Source organism: Corapipo altera, unplaced genomic scaffold, assembly GCF_003945725.1.
Source record: "Corapipo altera isolate COAL_440 unplaced genomic scaffold, ASM394572v1 57, whole genome shotgun sequence".
NCBI lineage: Eukaryota > Metazoa > Chordata > Aves > Passeriformes > Pipridae > Corapipo > Corapipo altera.
Window position 1 is genome coordinate 1,000,377 of NW_020884905.1, and position 21,815 is coordinate 1,022,191.

The 21,815-nt window shown below is 39.2% G+C and overlaps 1 protein-coding gene across 2 annotated transcripts; it reads right to left on the reverse strand.

Annotated features, from left to right (window-relative positions):
* Window positions 1–21,748, reverse strand: SLC30A7 (solute carrier family 30 member 7). Of its 2 annotated transcripts, XM_027651575.1 has the most exons (11): window positions 21,621–21,748; window positions 21,352–21,453; window positions 17,131–17,244; window positions 15,572–15,659; window positions 13,834–13,960; window positions 12,730–12,879; window positions 11,437–11,487; window positions 9,804–9,939; window positions 2,976–3,066; window positions 1,806–1,955; window positions 1–1,033 (listed from the first exon to the last, which is right to left on the reverse strand). In XM_027651575.1, the coding sequence occupies exons 1-11, from the start codon at window positions 21,698–21,700 to the stop codon at window positions 986–988; spliced, it is 1,137 nt and encodes a 378-aa protein (XP_027507376.1). In that variant the 5' UTR covers window positions 21,701–21,748; the 3' UTR covers window positions 1–985. The 2 variants fall into 2 exon arrangements, with proteins under 2 accessions (XP_027507376.1, XP_027507377.1); XM_027651576.1 differs by lacking the exons at window positions 21,352–21,453; window positions 21,621–21,748 and adding an exon at window positions 20,891–21,066.
* Between the last annotated feature and the right edge of the window lie 67 nt (window positions 21,749–21,815).

Sequence of the window (21,815 nt, forward strand, 5' to 3'; positions counted from 1 at the left end):
TTATCTCACCAATCACTTTAATAAAATTACAACCTATTAAAATCAAGGAGATTTAAGCTTTCACAAACAATTTCAAGATTTAGTTTTTTCCATCAGGATTTGGAAAATAAAAAACTTCAAGCACTGCTTCCATCACCAGCATCTTCCCTCAGCTGTCTGTTTCTTAAGTGACTATAAACATGAGTAGCATCATGTAGTGTCTCATTACTTTCAACAGTATGAAGAGACTAAGAATTGGAGTTAAATCTTAATATTTTGACTAAAATAATTTTCACAAGACATGTGTAACAAAATACCCAGCTTGTTTTGGAAGCAAGTCTCTTCACAACAGCTTTGTCTTTTACATTTAGAATTCTTCTGTCTGGTAAGATGCAAGTATAATGGAAGTCTAACATCTACAGTTATGCAAGTACACAACCCCCCCCCATACATCACTAGTAAATAATCAGACTGCATACAAGATTATTTGTAAAAGTAATAAAACCCTTTGATGCTCCATATTTGTGCTGGCAAATAGCTCTCCTGATATAAAAGGCACTTTGAAAACCCAATATGGTTTGGTTCATTAAGTTTGCAAAGTACAAACAATTGTACAAACATACAATTATATTGAAGCATGTCAGCCATTGTGACATCATCTACAAAACAAGTTTCCAATTGTCAATAACACTGGTTTTATGGGAATGAGCAGTGGTTTCAGCAGCTTTACTGAAGACATGACAGGGTTTCCAGTACCGCAATCTTATTAAGTAAAAACCCTCAAAAACTTAAAAGTTTGAGGGCCCCAAAAAAACCAAGATCCCAAGTCCATAACATTCATTCAATATTTACTCCTTAGAAGTGAACTCCACCCATAGCCCAAGGGCAGAAATGTATTCAGTTGATTCCAGAACAGTGGTGGAGGCAGGCTCTGTCTCGAGAAGTAGGTTGTTGTACCAGTACAGTACTGAAAACTTTGGTCCAACAGCACAATTCCAGAAATTCACTACATGGCTGCAACATCAATCTGTATGTAAAGCTGTCTTACTCCTGCCTATGGAAAAGGGAAGGAGAGTTAAAAACCCAGTAAAGCCAAAGCAATTTACCTGTCCTGAACATCAGTACTTACCTAGCAAAAAACCCTCAATGTCTTATTTATCTGTAATTCATCTCCCACATTTAGCACATCGAGAGCACAGTGTGAATACAGAGTTCTTCACACAGTCAAGTAATGATATATTAGCATTAGCTTTGCTACATTACCTTCTCTGATTCATCCTAAATCACTGCCATTCCTGAAGCTGCACAAAAGCAATTCTTACTTTCCTTTGTACAAGTTTAACTTCCTGAAAAGTAAGCTGCTTGAAGAGCTGTCGCTTTAAAATGAAGCTAAGCACAAGAGTGTAACACAGGAATTTGTTGTTCAAACCAGTTCTACAGTATGATTTTGGCAAGAAAGTCATCACATGTGCAAGCAGCCAGTGCAGTGAAAAGCTTGAATAGGTCCAGTCTGGTTGGAAGCCCTATCCCAAGGGAAGCCTCGGCTATTTTCTTGGTTCCTCATAGGTCAATATAGGTCAACCCAATTTGATGCACCTGAGGTGTTATTTCCATAAAGTGGCATCAAAAGCGAATGCAGAGAGGTACAGTAATTCCATCTACACAACTGAGTATTTTGAAATTGTTCTATACAGCTGGAGCAGAGAAGCTTTTCAAAACACAGATTCCAAACCCAGAAACACTTAATTTTGCTTGATAAGAATTACAATGTCACATCACGTGACAGGCAATTTATGTTTTGAGATGTGATTTCCACTAAGACATACCTGAGTAAAAATATTGTGAGTCTGGCTTAGAATCCACCTTCCATCAGCATCAGGAGCTACTAATAATTTCAAAGTCCCTATGTAAACATCAGTACAGAGGGTCCAGAAATGTGGATCATGTAAACTGTAAACTCCTTGCAACTGCTGCACCTAAAAATACAGGCAAATTTCAGAAAATGTATTTCAGAAAATATTTGTCTGTACTGTGTTTTTTTACAGAAAGTATTATAAAAGCCAATGCATTCTTTTCCTTCTAGTTCACTGTGCAAACTGTGATCTTTTAGCAAAATTTCTCATTACTACCTCGGTTACCCTAAGGAAGGTGAAATCATTCAGATTTGTGTATATGCCACGATTTTGTACCATGCATTTACATTCTACATGTATTTTACTGAAACCATTTCTGAAAATAGGTGTCCAAAAGAAAAAAGTCAGTTACTGAATTTGAGAGGGCATTCAATTAAAACTGCAATTTTTGCAAATGTGGGAATTCTGCCATGAAAAAAATCTGTGGGATTCTAACTTCAGTGAAAACATATTCATATATAATTTATATTAATACATTAACGCTTCTGTAAATATTCTGTAAGGGCTTAGGTTTGTCCTGCCAACCCCCTTCTTTTTCCTCTGTCCAATTTTAGCAAACCCTCCAAGTGACCAATTACAATCTGTAACTCCCCCAGGGCAGACAGCATTCCTACAAGTGCTTCATATTAACTTTGCAAAGACACTTCAGCACTCAGGTCATGACACTGTAATACATTAGCTAAACAGGAGAACAGGTCAAATCCAGAGTAACCTATGTATACTCAAATACACTTCCAATGTTACTCCACCTCACACTACTAAGAACTAGATTTTGTGGGAGACAGAAACTGAACAAAACAGAAAAACATTTTGCACTTTGTATAAGCACAGAAGACTTTGGGAGGAAAGCTTCAGGTTCTATTTTTCTTCACTAACATAGCACATTTTTAAAACACAAACAAAGGAGAAGCTACATACAATTTGGGACTTCAGGAAAACATTAATTAAACTAGTACCTCCATTTGTATATTCTAAAGAACCTTTACAGGCATTATTGAAAACACATCATAAAATATCCTCATACACACAGCTGAGGCTCAATAAGCCAGCAGCTTGATGAGCAAAAATGGCTTAAGAGCTCACCCTCTGGTAGCACTGAGGCAGGGCATTTTCCAAGGAAGGAGGAGTTCGCTGCATCAAAATCCCAATGGATTCTTTTAAAAGTGGAACAATGCTAGAAAGAAAAAAGGAAATCAGCTATTATTACATTTTCAGAAGATGCAACCTAAGATTCCTTAACACTCATGAGAAATTCTTCTTTAGTTGTTCCACTAGAAGCTAAGAGTGTTGCCATGAAAACCTAGTACAGAAAATAGAAGGATTTACAAAATTGCTGTGGTGTCTTACCAAAGGCAGGATTACTTCTCCCTCACATTTTCCACAGAACTACCCTACCCAGTGGCTGATCACAAAAGACTAATAGTTTAATCATGGGATCTGAGATGAGATGTCTTAGTATCTTAGAAGTTATACAACAAAGCAGCTGATAAGTATAGCTCAAAACCTACTTCAATGGCAAATCATTCACAAGTAATCATAACAATATTCAACTGCAATGGGTTTTGCCTTTGCGTTTGGCTTAAGGCATATTTTTCTTATGAACTAAGATAATAATGGGGCAATCATAAAATGAAATCAGTGTGGAGCAGTCCAGCTATAACAAAGTTAATTTGTCAGAAACAGACAACTTTGCATATTCTTGCAGTGAACTAACTGTAGGGTCTCATCCAAACTCAGGGGTTAAACATTTGGAAGAAATTAGAGGTTCCCTCTTGGCCAAGTGGTCTTGCTTAATCAGATAACTAAGTAGACATTTAATACCCTTTTTTATTGTTATTACTTTTTTTTTTTTTAATAAAACCAGGAGACCAGTAAGCCCATACCCTGAAGCTACCACTAAAAAGTTATACTCTTATTAAGTATTCAGCATGGTACCTTTTTTGCCTTTTTTGTTTAGGAATAGTGCACCATGCCTGGTTCAGTACAGCATTCTACAGCATTATTTTCAAGAGGATAACAAATATCTATAACCCAACACTAAAGCTTAAATAGCAATTTAATTTCAAGAGCATACAAGTCACCGAACACTCTGGGCCAAAAGTGACTATATATTTCAGAAATGGTAAGCTGAATTTCAGAGTTCAGCACTGGCATCACAGCTGCAGCACACAGAGTGACAGGATTGCAAGCACACCGAAAACATTTGTAAGAGATTAACCGGGCTAGTTCTTAGAGAAAACCACAGAAACTTAGTTTAAAATCTCATGAAGTGATGTGGAATGCATGGCACAGACCAGCTGTGTATTTGCAGATGGTGGACAATGTGACCTAACCAGTTTTAAACAGATGGTTCCATTAGTCCATGGAAGCAGTGATGGCTGACTGACTGCTCAGCTCACCCCTTGGCTAAACCTTAGCCAGGGGAGGGAGGGACTTAGAGGGTGTGTGACTCCTGTCTAATGAACCTCTGGAAAAACCACCATCCTAAAATTAAGTCTTCTTGCAGGCACAATGGTGGTTCCAGCCAAAGTCACTGCCTGGTGCACTCCATCACATGGCCTCACACAGTTGTGCTGCTACCAAGGCATCAGTTCAGAAATAGGAAGAAGCAATTAGGGACACGCAGGAGTTGCCTAAACTGGACCTGTCACCAAGATAAACATTTAGCAGTGCAATAACTGTCAATCTGTCTAAAGGAAGCTTAATTGGAGTGTCACATTCTAGAGTGGATTACAGAAGTTTAGGGGAAAAAAGGTACTCTTATTAATGGACCCATCTCACTAAATAATGTCCATGTCACAAGCATTATATCAAGGGGAGCTGGAGCTGCCAAAACACTCCACTGATGAATTGATTTCAGTTTAACTCACTATTTAAAATGCAGGTTTGCTTCTTAATAAAAACCTTGAAAGACCAATACACAACTTCAGGATGCAAACTGAATGCAGGAATTTTGAACACCAACTCCATCTCCATAAATTTAACAAGGTCCCTGTAACATAGGCACCCAAAGGCTTTAAAAGCCACACACACACAGGCTGCATATTTTTCCCCAGGGAAACAACTAAAGGAATAGAGAATGTAATAGCCTGCCTTTTTGTTGAAACATACCACTATGAGTGAAAAAAGCCAGGAAAGAAATCTAACAAAAAATGTCTAATTTGCACAACTTATTTACATTATTTGGTAAAACTGATGTACATTATCTGATGGAAGGGAAATTAACTGTCAGTACATTTGGAGAGACAGGCTATGCAACAAAACTATCTTAAAAGTCCAAAGAACAGAGGTAAATCAGGATGTGGCTTGATACTGTTGGTGAAGTTGAAGCATATCCTGGGTCACACCCTCCTCCCTCTGTCTTAGTGTTCAGATGCAAATGTCATCTTTTGAAAAGCTGAAAAGACCAAAAGACAGCTGCAGTGATGTGACAGGCCCTCACAAATGCTGTTAAGAGCACAGGTGGCCATGGATACCCTCTGCATCCAACGGGATACTATCTCACAAGACAGTCTTACTGTAAGCCAAACTAACACCACAAACAACAGAATCCAGTTTGATGATGTCTGATGTTTTCTATTGTTTCATGCATACTACTTAAGTACAAAACCTTTAATTTAAAAACCAAAACTCCACACACTATGCTCTTTTCTCAAACATTAACTAAACACAGTAATATTTAATCACAAGGAGGCACTAGAAATATCAGTTCCATCTCTGTGACTGAAGAAAACATTATGAAAGATGACAAAACCAAGCAGGCTGAAAATGTGGTCAGAGCATTTGACAAAGCTTTCCTTTTTTTTTTTTTTGGGGATTAATCATTAGTGAAAAAAACATATGGCTGTCTCTGCAGCAACTATTGCACTGGTACTTCCCCTCTTGTTTGTTTTAAATTATAAGATCATCGAGGAAAATAAATAATGCTGAATGCTCATCAAGTGGAAAGCTTTCTCATGCACAAGGAGTCTTTAAACTTTGCTGCTAAAGCAGACTCAATTTTCCATTGGTCTCTTGATTACCAAGCCTTAAGTCTAAAATACCACAGTCTTTTACAAGACAATGGAATTTGAAAGAGGCGCTAACCCACAGCAAGACTTGGGATAAAAACATATCCTCTGAAAAAGCTAGAACTGCAAAAGCAGCTAATGTTACAGCACATCACAGTTGCACATAACACTGTTACAGAAGAAGTGAAAGGTGTTCAAACAGATAAAAGCTATTTATATGAATCTGATAAATCCAGCCTGCCTGTGACACAAGGCTTGATTAAAAATGAAGAGTGAAAGCATCAAACTCTTAATTAACCTGCATCACATTCAGATAATATTCGTACCCATTCCAGTCCCATCCTGTTTATGCCACTGTTTTTGTAGGCATAGCTAGCAAGACCCTGGCATTGCTATAATCTCAGACTGCACGGCTGAAAACAACACTGGGTAAAGAACCCTTTTCACAGTCATTGCACTCAGAGCACAGCAGGAAATTCATTCAGTGCTCTCAGCACTACAGAAAAGAGAGGATATTTGTGATAGATTTTGTGGAAGGTAAACAAACATTGCTAAGGATCAAGACCAGCTATGGTTCTTCAAATACTGTAGCTGAAAATCTACAGCCAGATTTCCAAATTCTTTTTTTTGCCCAACCACCATCCATATCTGCAGTACCAAGGCTGTCAGCCTATTTGAGAACTTTAATAAAATTTTACTACTAGGCAATGGCAATTTTAATCAGACTGCAAGCTTTGCTCAAGACAAGGATCACAGGTTTAAAATTTACTTTACTGATTTTGAATTGCTTGTTCTCATAACAACATAGTACCTTGACTCTCAAGCAAGGCTGGCAGGTACCATTACCCTGTAAATAAAGCAGTGCACGATATTTAGCAATAATGGCTTAAAACAATACCAATGACAAACATGGTAGTTTGAAGGAGTTTTGCTATAAAACATTGCTTCTGAATCTTAGAGAATGCAGCACTTCATTTAAAAAAGTAATTTTTTCATATTGTTATAGCTCAAACATATATCCCAAACAGTATGGCACACCCTCCCCCCAAAGCTCTTTCATATTATATCATGTTCAAGAAGCTTTAGATTTTATGCAAAAAAATTACATAACCCATGGAAACAACTTCACTAAATGTATATTGCCTCATTTCTTTGACCACTTAATATGTAGTCTGCATACCCTATGCAATCTAGTATGAGATTTAGTCTACTGTGCCTTTCAAGAAACATGTGGGTCTAATAGTGGTTTCAGACAAACTTGATTTATACTAGTGTTGTGGCTTTTGTGTGGTGTCTAATTTCACATAGCTGACTGAAACACTAAAATTGCTTCAACATTTCTGAATAAGGCTTAGCATGCTAAGGCTAAAAACTAAATGAATATTTAGTTTTAAATATTAAAAGCAGTTTAGAGACTTGAGAAATTGTATATTGATTCAGGCACATACAATTATGAGGACAACACCTTGGAAAAAACTTCAAGTGTCAACCTGAACAAGTATGAAATAGTCAAACTTTTGTTAAAAAAAGCAACCTTAAAAATGTTAGTAAGACAGACTTGTCTATTTTAAGCATGTCCTATTTATAATTAAATGGACACTTGCATGAGATAGTACCAAAAGTAATTAAAGAAGAGTTCATTAGATACTAGTGGTTGCATCCAGGCAAACTCAAATCCCACAGCAGATTTTCACTATGCAGTCAGAATGTTCTGTGCTAACTCAGGAGGTGTTAGGCAGAGAATATGTCACCCTAGAGCAGCCTTAGTGAAGGGTCACAGGAGTAACACAGAGACACCGTGTCAGCAGCTGACAATTTGCACTAATTAGAGATGTTGTCTACAGCAAGGCTCAACCATTTGATTTAAAAGCACTGCTTGACTCTCTGAGGAAGCAAAGCGTTGCCCAACCCTTCTGCCTCTGCACAAGACAAAGCAGGTTACAAAGTAGAGTCTGGACAGCTTTATACTGCAACAGTAAGCTTTTTAGTCATCTTACACAGGTATTTGTGTGATTTCTTTTGGCAAGTGTGACCATCATTTTAGAAACCTGAACAGAGAACACCCACTAACAGAAGCAGGCAAGATTCAAGTAAATCTGAGAGAACTGCCCCAACCTTGAAGCAAAGCAAACACTCAGTAAAAGAATGAATGAACAGTTATCTCAGGTAGACACAAGCAACACTGGATTAAGAGCAGTGACTTCCCTCTGCACTCTCCTGCAACTGCTTTCTCAAAAGTTCCACGAAAGGGAATAAGGATTTGTGTTCTGGCTTTATTCCTTCTTTCGATATATAAGTATCATAGAAAGAATACAGATTAAAAGAAAAAAAACAACAACACAAACTCCCAAAAAACTAACAACAACAACAACAACAACAAACCAACAACAACAACAAAAAAAACCAACAAACAAAACACCAGGGAAAAAAGAGCCCAGGATCAAACCTACCCCCTACTCATGCCCTGCAGACTCTAGGTCAAAATCAGACCATTAAGCAATAACTTGGGAGGACACAGTTCCAACCAGGGTGAAGTCCATAAACGCCATTAAAACTTTTGGACAACCTTATCAGACTGGCTTTTGCATCTCTGACTCAAAACTATGCTTGCTGTATTAGAGTCATAAAGATTTTGATTATGGATAAGATCCTGATTTTTAAACATGCATGGGGTCCACTTGTTGCGGCACACCCACACTCTCACCCCACTTCACCTTATCAAAGTTGGTTTAACTAGTAAAAGGGACACAGAAAAAAACGGACAAATATTCCTTTGAAACAGCAGACAATTATTTAATCTATGTACACTAATCTAAGTGTATGGAAACCCGTGTTTTACTCAGCTACTGCCTTTACCTCAGCAATAGTTTCTTCCCTCTTGGTAACCTGCACATTTTCTTTCCCACATTTTGAGATTTCAGTAATAGAAGTAGCTTCTAATAATTTGTCCTTTATGAAATTACAAGATGTTTAAGTTAATATTAAGAGTGTATATTAAAATGATAATCGTGATCTCTAGCAGAGAGATTTCTGTGGGCGTTGTGTCTGAAGCACGCTGCCCTACTTTGATAAATAGGGAGATTCACATCAATAATCCTGTGAATGCTGCCCTGCATATGCTGTAAACATGCCGTACATGGTATAAGCATAAGTAGCTGCAGTTTAGATGACATTCACCACTGCTGAAGAGACAAAGGTGTTCAGCTATTAGGTTGTAACTGGAGTTGTGGCATGCTGCCCTGCTCCACCATTGAAACTGCTGCCAGAAAACCTCAATAACAGCGTCACTCAATGAAATATTTGCTTGTCCAGTCTAATCCAAATAGCTTCATATTTACAGTGATCTTGGTAAGCACCAACTGGAAAAGTCTAGAGCTACTTGAAGCATTTCCATCAGGTCTTTAAAGGAATAAGGATGTCTCAGAGTACAAATACAAAGGAAAAGACAGTTTTCACCAGAGAAAGAAAAAAAAAATTAAAACCTACCAGCCTTGATTTGTCAAGGACAAGAGCACATCCTGTGCCAGCAGGCTCAACTCTGCTGCCCTGAAGCCATTCTGCTCCATTTACTGGAGTACATTGGTTTATATAAGCATGTACTAAATACAGAGAGGAAGCTTTCTACAGTTTGAACCTGAAAGACGTTTTTGTAGTATTATGCAAATGGCCAAAATATGCAGATCTAAGAGCAAAAGTTGTAGCTGTAGAAAAGGGAAAGAAAATAGCTCATACAAGAGCTCATCAGAACAGCTGTACAGAATAGAGATAACATACTCCTCTCAGAAGAAAAGCAAACATTGGAAGTCATCAGCATAACAGACAAACCTTTTCTTCTGAGCTATAATTTCTGCTATAACTAGCATCAGAAGTACTGCCAAATATCAGGGATAGCAACGCTTACCTTACACCTATAAGTAGTGCTATCAGCATTGAACAAATAGGATCTGCTATCATTAGACCATAGTTCTGCATCAATATAGCAGATATGATCACACCAATACTTCCGAGCGTGTCTGCCACAATGTGTAGAAATACACCTGTAAAAGATCAATTGATATCATTACAACTTGGCATTCTCAAAGACATGTATTTCAAAGAGTGTATTTCAAAGACATTTTACAGAGAAGAGTTGCAAGAATTAGATAACATGATTTATACCTGTTTAATTTGTGGTCAATTTTGGGTCAAGCACACAAAGTGATCACAAGATTTTAACATATTTTTAGAATATAGTCCACTTGAAGAATTTACATTCTTTTCTTCAGTTTGCAGTAAGGGGTATTTCATAGCATGGCTATCAACTTAAACAGTAATTAACAGATGCAGCTAGATTTTTTTCATTCACATTATAGTAAAGAAACTCACGTTCCCTGATGCCTACAGACAGTGCTAAGATGGACAGACTATTAACAGAAACAGCTCTGCAAAGCTTTGAAACGTGCTATTGTTTCATTGATGACATCTTCCAGAAGTTATTTGGCAAAGAAATCCAAGACAAATAGTTTTGAGAATTAAACACTGCTGCAGACATGAAAAACTTCACTCTTATTTTGAAGAACAACACTGCCTTAAAATACAAAGATGTACTTCACAGCTAGCCAAAATTTAGCCTTTAGAGCTCTCTGCTGGCAACAATGGGAAGTCACCCAGAAACAGTTTTTGAACACAAGTCTCCAGCCTCTTGTAAAAACAACACCCAACTACAAATCAGCCCTTAAGTGATTTTTCCAAGCCTACATTTGTACTGGGTCTGGCTGGGACAGAGCCAGGTTTTCTCCACAGCAGCCTGCATGATGCTGTGGTTTAGACAGCATCAAGGCCTTTCATTTCTTCACTGCCCCCAGAGCAAGTAGGCTGATGGGGGCAAGATGGTGGGAGGGCACATAGCCAGGACAGGTGACCCAAACAGACCAGGGGGATACTCCACACCATCTCACACCATGCTCAGCAAAAAAACTGAGGTGCTATCTTTTCAAAATAGCTGCTCAGAGACTTCCCCGGACATTGATCTGCTGGTGATTGTCTTTGTGAATGATTGTCTGGTAAGTGATTGTCTTTGCATCACAAATTACCATCTTCTTTAAACCAACTCTAAGAGCTTGATGAAAGATAAGTTTTAAGCTTAGATACTCTTTAACAATTATATCTATCTGCATTTTTCAAATACATTCTATCTTAATCATACTGTTCTTCATTTTCCAGAACATACATTTCAATTAGGGTCCTTAGGTTTCTGCTTTTAACCACTCTTTCCTAGTTTTTCATTATTTGATTTTTCAGCACCAGTAACAGAAGCTGAATTCCAGATTTTGGGATCTCTCTTTTAAACTGTGTTGACACTGCATTACATTTACACTTCAGTGAATTACACATGCACAGGGTACAGCACTGCTCTGTTTACAGGGGAATGAGATTTCATAGAATAGCTCCTCTAAGAAAAATGTGGCATTTATCCAGAGCAACCCTCTAAAACAAATGAATGACAGGCAGGCCATGATAAAACCAATAAACCATTATACTTATTGTCATCATACCTTGTAAAATCTGTTTGCTGGATCCAGCCACTGCTTCAAGAGAATGGTCATCTGTGAAGACAATTATTGACACGTTAACCTAGACAAAGGCTCTCTCTAGTGGTACATTCTGTTATGGTCTTCCTTTTGGAAATGTCTAATTGCACAACAACAAGGATAAGACTTGGAGAAGGTAGAACTAAGCAAAAAATCCTCTCATCCAAGCAGATTAATGCCTCTGTGGAACACACTAGAAAGATATGTTACGAAAAACTTGTTAAAGGATAGCAAATGACTTCTAGTGAGGATACACAATACATTACACAAAAGTTGACTTGAATATCAAATTGCACAACACAGCTACATTCACTCTTCTGCTGGGGTGGGCAGTGTGGGGAAAGCAAGGAAGAAGCAGAAGTGGGGAGCTCCTACTTTCCAACCAAATTCCAGGAGAACTCCTGGAAAACAAGCACCACTTTTCTGCTAAGAACAGCAAGGAAGAGACAAGTAAATATTTTTACACTGTCACCTCCTGTCTGCAAGTTGCAACACTATTCCCTGCTCTGAATGTGCACATTTTTAGTCACATCAGATCCTAGTTTATGGCTTAGGCAGGAAGGACTGACAACCCTGCAGCACCACAAGGCTTTCATCTGCACTGTTTCAATAGGTTGCCTCTTCTCCCATAACAAAGGCTACTGATCATATTTTGCGCGAACATCTCTTCCCAGATTGTTTGCCTTTACAGAAAAGATTTAAACATAGCTAAGTTAATAAGCACCTTTTTCACAACCACCTTTTTAAAACAGATTACAACTACACAAGACAGGGTAAATCTTATTTGAAATCACAAACCAAGTACAACTAACAATCCATAAGTACTCAAAGTTTGTGTGTTCATATTTTCTAATATCTTGAACTGTAAGATTATTCAAATGGAGAACACTAGCAAAGCAGCTTAACTTTGCCTATTGATTTAAATGAAAAAATTGAAGCTGAGCACTTGATAATTTCATTATATTGCCATCGCATACAGCTGTTCCACCCTCTGCCAACACATAACATTAAGGTGAACATTCAAAAACCACAGGTAAATCACAGCCTTTAAAAACTAACACTGAACTTACTGCAAGTGACACACAAAATGAGCCACGACACAAGGCAGCGGCACAGCATACTACACATTTGATGAAACTACTTCCATGTATGATCACAACAAGCTGCCAGCACCCTCTCTTTTTTTTTTTCCAATAAATCATTAGTAGCACATTTAGATTGAGTCAAGATGGTCTAGGACATTAACTAAGTACTTACCATGACAATAATCCTGACCATGAGAGTGCCCATGGCCGTGACCATGACTGTGTCCATGGGCATGTTTCTGTTCATGGCTGTGCCCATGACCTCCGTGGCTGTGCCCATGGCCGAGACCACCATTAAACAGAGAATGACTGTGCTCATGCCCTGTAAACAAATACCACCATCAGAGTATGAACTTAAATAATGAATTAAAGTACGCTTACATTTGTTTCTAAGCCACTCAAAATCTATTTGCCTTTTGGGTCATCTTAAGGTACAACTTTAAATAACTTAGGAAACAAAACAAAACTGTTTGTCATCTACAGCTCTGCTGTGCAGCCATATTTTATATATACATGTATATAAATTGTATATGCATACACAGACACACTAAAATATAACTGATTTGAGAAGTGCTTTTATGCATTCCCACTTCTGAGAAGCTGTGCTACACTTTTAGTACAATTTGAAAAATGTTCACATAATTAGATACGATCACATTAAAAACAGCTGTTTTAAGAAACCAGAAATGGGCTATTGTTCATGCATTCAAAATTCAAGCTTAGATTGCTGCTTAAAGACAAAGACTGTTTTCTTCCACTAGACTATGTAAGTTTATATGTTATACTGAATGAGACACCAATAGGCTTTGCAGAAAAAAACCCAAGTGTTCACCACATATGTTTAGGCAAATAAATTCTGCATTTCAATTCAAAGACACCTGAGTTGAGAAGCACCTGAAGCTGAATCATCCCATGCTTAAAATTTGGTTCAGACAATGTCTTCTAAATTTTTCAGCCACAACCTTGTTTAAGTCCAGCTTAATTTTTTCCAAAAGACACTCTGCAAATCTCTTTCAACAAGGTGCAGAAGAGTGGCTGTTCCAGCAAGCAGATTCTAGAGTTCTAAGTGTTCCAGTTAATGGATATTAGCATGAGAAGTACAACAGTGACTAGGGCTAGTGACAAAACACAGAAGTCAGAAGTCAAATATACACTTTGCTAGGATTGCTACTAAAAAGACATTAAAATTTAATACTGGGGTTCTCACTGGAAGATTATAAGGTTCTGGAACACAGGGTTAGGAAGGAAACAGTACTGGAAGTTACAGACATCCTACCAGCTCCGTGTGAATGCCCGTGACCTCCATGCTGAAAAACAAATATTCCTATAAGATTTACAATGAATCCTAGTATAGAAACGGGAAGAAGTCTCTCATGATGCACATCAGGAGGCTCAAGTGCTCTCTAAACAAAAAAACAAAAACAAAACAAAGCACAAATGTAGAGTTTTACAATTTCTTTACATTATTAAAAGGTGCTGAAAAAACTACTTAGATACAGGAGCACTCTCATACAAACATATGTACAGACATAATTAAAAATTACTCAGGACTACCAGTTTTTGGGATGATAGACTAATTCTTATTGTCTGAAGCTGAAATTTTATTATTAAAGCTCTGACAGTACAGTAGAATACTCTGATAGTCCACCTAACTGTTATCATAAGATTTCGTTTTGCTGTGGGATGTGGCTCAACACCACATGAAAACATTCAAGTCTGCTGCAGTATGTGGATTGCCTAAGTCACCTAAACAACTTCCACTATTTCTCCCTTTCTTCTGAGAAGAGTGAGGCAATGAGGGGAATTAAATGAAGACTGAGAACAAACTGTGACATTTTTTAGAACTTCTAAAATCTATATTGATTTTTGTTTTTTAAATTCCTTTTTACCTACTTTGTTTGGAATTTTTTTCTCAATGAGACATTATAGACCTAACACAATTTGCATCTCAAGTGTTGACAAGCATAAATTACAGTTGACAGAGGAGATAAACATTCACCATCTCTCCACAGGAATGAAAGGAACAGGCAATAGCAGGACAATGAAACTTCCAGCAGATGTAAAACTTTAAAGCAACAACGAGAAAAGAAGTCACCATCACAAGGAAAGGGAATACTTCCCATAGGGGCTAAGACCAGAAGAGAACTATGTTTCAACAATACCTTTGACCAGTCAGCTTTTAATTTTTCTATTAAGTTTTTTTCCTGTTTCTAGATTTGAAGTTTTCCCAAGCTTATAGGCAATTTCAGCCTAGCTTGTACTGATTCTAAGGTATTGATAGGCTTATCAATGCAGAAGATCTGTTCCTGAAAGCTCTTCCCAGTTCTTTATTAAAAAAAGAAAAATTCACTAGAACGTCTTATGAAGTAGAAGTCTAAACCAATTTATAGTCTATCTCCCATTAAAAAGTAAAAGCATTAATGTAAGCTGATCTGAAATAGTTATCAGTTTTACTCTTAATCCTCGATGTTGCCCTTAATGTCTAAATTTCAATCTTGAAATTATCACCTGAATGATCGTGTAAAAAAAAATTGAGAAAAGAGCCCTTGTAGATCTCTAGGTTATTACTACTTGCCATTTATATCAGACTTCAGGATTTGGAGGATAGTGCTCTATCTTTAACAAGTTAGTCCAACTTCTTCACAGAATGTGACGTATGACTAACTCCTCTGAGTGGCTACTTTGGGCCTTTCCTTCTTGGCCTCATTTGTCCTTCAACAATGAAAAGTGAAGATCTTTCTACGACACACTTAACTGGCTGAAAAAAAGGACAGACTACATTTCACAGAATCTTTACACGTAAACAAAATACACCATTTAAGAAGCCACTACAGATACACTGAAAAAGCTGGGTTTCTGTGTCCCAAAACAGCAATTTCAGATGGCCTATTCTCTGTTCAAATCACCAATTTTTAATAAATTATGAACCTAATCAAATTATTAAACTCAATAATTTCACCCCTATTAATAATAGAAATGTGACAATTGACAGCGTAATTTACTTCATAACGTACCTCAACACCTTCAGAAAAAATGAAGAACGCTGTAAAGATGAGGAATAAACCATTTACAAAACCAGCAAGTACTTCTGCTCGAACATACCTGCAAGAAACAGAAAAAGCAATAGCAGATATTACCACATTCATTTAAATCCTGAAATTTAGAAGTGGAACTTAAGAGATTGGAGTGCAATCTTCTAGTTCTCAAACAGCTGTATTACAGAGGAATTTGCTAAATGGAAGATGCAGCATATAAACTAAGAATAAGTGTATGAAATGGATTAAGTTGTATTTTGACAAACACTACCTGATCCACATCATCTATTACCTGCTCTACATGAAAAGAATCTTTCAATATGTCAAAATCTTTCCATTTAAGATCATCTCTACTGGAAGTTGTGGTATAAAGATATATTTGGGGAAGCCACAAACTAAGATAAGCATGCAAGATGTAATCGAAGTCTTCTGACGTAAAGTTTTGTATAATATCAAAATGACATACATTAATTTGCTTCCCATCTAGAAGGGGGATTACTAGTGAAAGTTTTAAGTAGAAATTAATTATTTCAAACATCAAATTTTGACAATAAAAAACTGCCAGGTTAGAATAACGTGTAATTTCCATGTAGCAAACATCGAACTTAATAAATTGTGGCTGTTCTCTAATAAATGGAACACCAGTTGTTTAAATGAAGAGCAGTAATTAATACAGAACCTGCTTTCATTGCAATTGAGTTCATAGTATGATTCTTCATAAACTGATTTTTGGGCACACTGGAGTTTCCACCTTAATTAAACTGTGCTTTAAGTTTCAAACTACAGGATTCACACTTAAGCAAGACAGCTGAAGCTAAATGATGACACCGGGGTCAGTAACGTTATGGGGAGTGCAGCACCTATGTTACACCTCATTTGCTGTTAATCAGTATTACCAATTAATAATATTGTACCACCAGTATTGTTTTATAGGGCAGAACTGCAATGTTCAGTGAAACCAAGTGACCCTCAAACAGAACCAGCTGCGGCAACTAAATCCACCAAGGGCAGGATGGGATGACACCTCGGCCTTGAGGATCCGGATTAATGGCAGCCACAAATGGCAGATGTTAAATCCTACTGATTCCAAGAATCACAGCTTATAATCTCAGATGCAGCATCTCTGTGACTTAGCTCCTTTCAGCTGTAACTTTCTGTTTCAAAGAAGGCATGGGACAGCAGCAGCCAAAGCCCCTGTAACACTCCTCATGCACTGCGAGGACAAACCCAGGATGCAGCTCTCGCTCTTCACTGGTGCCATTTATACAGGACAGGGCAGGGTACCTTTCTCCTGTATAACTTGTTTCCACTAGTGTGATCACAGAGATCTTGAAGGGATAAAACTTCTCCCCAAAAGCAATTTTTACTATTTCTAGGGCAATATTAACTTAAAGGTTTACATAACTCACCTTAAAAACCCCCACACTTTCAACATAGCTTTTCCATGTTCTGCAAAAAGAGGTTTTGTTTATAGAGTGAAAAATGACTGCCTAAACAGTTATTACAGTACATCAAGGTAACAGCCTGAAGTTTCTTACCCATATGAGAAAGCATCGTTTGACCTCCATTTTGAAATAACTGAAGCTGCTAATCCAGCCAGTAGAGCAGTACAGTCAAAAAACATATGAAAAGAATCTGATATTAGACCTAAACTGAAAGAGAATAAGAAAAAAATGTTATGTTCCACATGTTGAACACGAAAAAAAATCTACAGCCAATTATCTTTTACACACTAGCAGAATACACTCCGTTTCTAAGCTTCAGGCATGGTTTTGCTAGCACAGAGAAATGCACAGTTCATCACCAACACAAATATAATGCCAAAATTGATTTTGTCAGCTTAGGAAAGGCACTTTGGAAGAGCACTTGGCAAAAAAATCCTCCTAGCATATGATTTTGGTGCTAGTGAAAGGTGGGTTCCCCTGACACAAACCAAAACCTCTGGAGTAGATCTACCCACAGGCACAACTCTTGCTAACATAATTCAACCTTAAATCTTTGCCTTAGCAGCTGCAAGGCATTGACTAGATGATCCACACTCCTCTTAGATCTAGAAGCTGAATGAAGCACAAGCTGAAAGATCATATCTTAAAGGATTTATTTCAAAGACCAATGCACAACTACAGTCTTGACTGACAAACACAGTTAAAGTGTAGGGTAAAACAGCATGCTAAAAAGTTCAAAGCAAGCTAAATTAGCTCATGAGTTATTCGGTCAGTAGAACTCATATCAGTTTGTAAGCTATAGGTAAACTGGCTTTAACAGTACACACAACAGCTGCCAAAGTTAACTAAATTACTCATAAACAGGTTCTGTAAGTCTGGAAGGAAGTATGTGAATTGAAACACATAATTCGCTTCATATTTGGAAAGACATTTGATACAGAGGTACTGATGAGCATTTTTCACTACAGTCATCCCAAAAGTTTCATTTTCCCAATCCTTTGGTTGTCTAAGAACAATTATGTACACAACTCAGGAAACTGGAGAACAAGAAGCGTTTACTGGTAGTAACAAGTTCTAGAAGACAGCCACATTTTCACACTGAAGTCAAACAAAAAGTTTCATTAGCCAGAGTTCCAACTACCTCACATTAAAAAAACTAAACCATGAGTCTGACCAAAAACAATTACAAAATTAATCTGAAATGTTTCACATGAAACACTCAACTGTGGAAGAAGCAGGTTTGGAAGAGAGGAGAGAGAACAAGTGTCTCAATCTATATATTTACATATATACTTTAGGGACACATACAGAGTTATATATACACACAACTGCAACATTTAAGGCAGAAAGATGTGGCATGATGAATTGTCCTTAGGTGCTATAGCTACCAAAGCAGGAAACAGATAAAGCTGTTCTGAACAAACTTTAAAAGTTAAACCCAAATGTTTTAGCTGGATGCCTATGAAGTAGTAAAATGGAATTTGCTATGGAATTCTTGAAGGGTGTTGGTGACAGCTTCCCCCTGCCCCAAACCAGGTGACATCTCTAGGGAAACTCATCACTTTAGATTTGGTTCCTTGATAAGGAAGATTCAGTGGGGGGAAAAAACCCACAAAACACACCAAACATTCAGGTAGAAGGTAAATAGGGTGACAGTAACACTAAGTTGTAATGATTTTGAAATGGGAGGAATAAGCATGGCTAAACAGAGATAGCTAATGGTTTCCGAGGCCTCTTTTTGGTGTGTTTTTTTTCCAGTAGTCTCCTGGGAAAGAGAAGTATGTAAAGGCTGTTACTGAAACAAAATCCCATACTAGCTCCAGAACTAGAAATCATACAGCAAGTTACCATGGCACTGTGCTCACACCTGCAAATCTCAGCAAGGCAAGACTCACAGTAGGTGCAACACCAGCACAGCTGTGCTGCTTTCAAGACCTAAGCTCACAACTCCAGGTGACCAGAGGCATGTGGATTTATCAACAGCATAGCCTGTGTCTGCAGCACAGTTCACCACATGGCATAACCATGCTCTGGATCATGGGTACAGCTGTAAGTGATTTAGCTGCACAAGTGGCAGGAAGCCTGGTAAGAGGCCAATCTCATGTCATCTGAGGCTTTTTTTAAGTGACCTATAAATTAACAAGACTTTTTAAAAAAATGTGTGCAAAGTGATTTCTAAAGTAAACAAGTGATTCAGTCAACCATTAGCAACATGGGATGTATGGAAGAACTGTGTTTAGAAATGGAGCACATCATCCAGAGTATAAACTACAGTGTCTAAATGAGGACACTTCCACAGCTCATTTAATAACACAAGTTTAATACCAAATGACACAAGTGTGATTACACCCTCGGGTGTCGCCGTGATGGTTTGGGAACGGGGCTGTTGTCTCGTGCTCGCCCCCGCGCTCGTCCCGCTGCGCAGTTTGCGCTGCGCCGGTGCCTCCATGCAGCCCCCCCATTTTACCATTTTATAACTGCAGGGGAAAAACTGTTTCTCCCCACCAGAGCATGTAATAGGATTTCAAAACAGAACAGCCCAAGTAGCAGATTTCAACTTTAAACAAGCTCTCAGCTAGCAAAATACCATATCCAGCTCTGTTTTCTGTGCTTCAAGATTGTCAGCATTCCAAATTATTTCTAGGATGATCATATAAATGACAAACCAGCTATGTGAGTTCAGGAAGCAACCTGCTTGGCAAACAAAAGGTAATCTCTCACGTGGGGAACGACGGAGCTGTGCTCTGCAAAATGAAGAAATAATTTTCCCTATACAGCTCCTTGTTTGCTTGTTATGTGTTTGTTCTTCCACAGTATGAACTGTCTGCTTTGACTGAAGGCATTCCTCATCATAATCTCTGCTACCACTCTCTACTAAAGAGGTGCTTGCTAAGACACTGTTTTGTTCTAGCCCAAAATCTAGGCTTAGAGATACCCAAAATTAGTGACTTGAAATAATGAACAAAACTAATGCAAATCACAATTCTTAATCTCAATTATGAAAAAAAAAATCAGTAAACCTTCTCAACTGCAATTGCTAAATTCCACAGTGACAAACTGCCAAGTGTCACTACTAGTTACCTCATACACAGGACTTTTTTAGGTCCCACTATGAAAAAAATTATGCTTAAAAGACAGAACAAACTCACATGAACATAAACCACTTTATACCCAAAGAGTATAGAGAAATATATTTACATCTTCTGAGTTATTAGGAAAAAAACATCCATACTCAGACTCTGCACATAATAACCCTCACAAAACTGCAAAGTGAATCAACATCAAAGCCAAAACCAAACACATAGTCTGTGTGCTAATAAAATATTCTGTGCCCAAGATAACACTGCGTGCTCACTAGTGATACACTGTAGCTTTGACTAATTACTGTAATAAAAGTTAAGGATTTTATAGTGTAGTTTGAGAGATTCAGAAAAACATGGTGTTAGGATGCAACTGTTTCCAAATCCACATTGCTGCGTTCACCCAAGACTCTTAAAAAGAAGAGTCTCAGTAATTGGTGTCCATACTACAGCTTTTGGCAAGGACTACTTTAAGTCTATTATGGAAGAACACTGCTGGGCTTAACTGACATTTCCAAGCCAGTCCACTCTAAACTGAACTATAGACAAAAGAGAGTGAAATACCACCATAAAACAACTTCTCTATCACGAATGAAGCATGACTGACACTAGCACCACTGTCTACCTGTATACCATACATCAGTACAGAAGTTACTTTGCACTTCTGCTTATATTGCACTGCAGACTTTTCAATAGCAATTTAGTCAAGTCTCTCCTTTTTTTTTTCCACCTATGTGAATTTATGAACTGTGTAAAGTACCACTTAATTATACCTGGATGTGCTAATTCCTTTTTCTTCCTCGGAAAGAGGAAGGAACCCAGGAACCTACAAATTCCTCCCAAACAGAGGATGTCTGTGGCAAGTGGCAGCACAAAACGGTTACAACCCTCGAGTACTGTAACTCGGGCCAAGGCCAGGCTTCCTCCTCAACCCACAGCCGAGCACGACAGCAGTTCCAAACAGGATTCCTCCCGAAGGCGCCGAGTCGCGCCGCCCCCGCGCCGCCGGGCCCCGGCGGAGGGGCGGCCGAGCCGGTCGCTGCCCACGGGAGCGCTCCCGGCCGGGGCAGCGCTCCAGCAGCCCCGAGGCTGTGCCGAGCGGCCCCTCCGCACGGCGGGCGGGAGGCCCGGCCCGGCCCTGCCGGGCGGAGACGTGGCACTGGCCGGACGGGAGGCGCCGCTTCCTGCGCGCTGGGGCCGCGCTCGGCCCGCCCCGCGCCCCCAGCCCCGCTACCTGTTACTCCAGATGCCGTAGAGCAGCTCCACGAAGGCGAAGGAGAGGTTGAGGCAGAGGAAGGAGAAAAGGTTGCGGGAGGTCTTGTCCGCCAGGATGGACCTACGGACGGAGCACACCGCGGGTCACCGACCGCAGAAACAGCGGCAGGAGGCCGGACCCGCCCGCCGGGCGGCCCAGGCACCCCCGGCACCACCTTCCCCGGCCCCTCCGCGGGGGCTCGGGCGCAGCCCCGCCTGCACCCGGCCCGCCCTGAGTCGCTCCCTCACCTGAACCAGCCGGACACCTTCCTGAGCAGGTTGAGCCTAGGCGGCTTGTACTCATCGTCCTTGATGGAGAGGGGCAGCATCTCGGCGGGGCCACGGCGCGCTGGGGCCGGGCCGGGAGGACGGGCGGAGGGGCGGGGGCGCGGCCCGGCCGGCCCACACGCCGCTTCCGGCCGCCACTGCGCCTGCGCCGCCGGG

Excerpts from the sequence above, each read along its gene's own strand:
- SLC30A7 (XM_027651575.1), bottom strand. The coding sequence starts at position 21,700 with ATGCTGCCCCTCTCCATCAAGGACGATGAGTACAAGCCGCCTAGGCTC. Across the intron at positions 17,245-21,351 it reads TACGGCATCTGGAGTAACAG|TTTAGGTCTAATATCAGATT; the intron begins GTAGCGGGGCTG and ends ATTCTCTTTCAG. Across the intron at positions 15,660-17,130 it reads AACGATGCTTTCTCATATGG|GTATGTTCGAGCAGAAGTAC; the intron begins GTAAGAAACTTC and ends TGTTTCTTGCAG.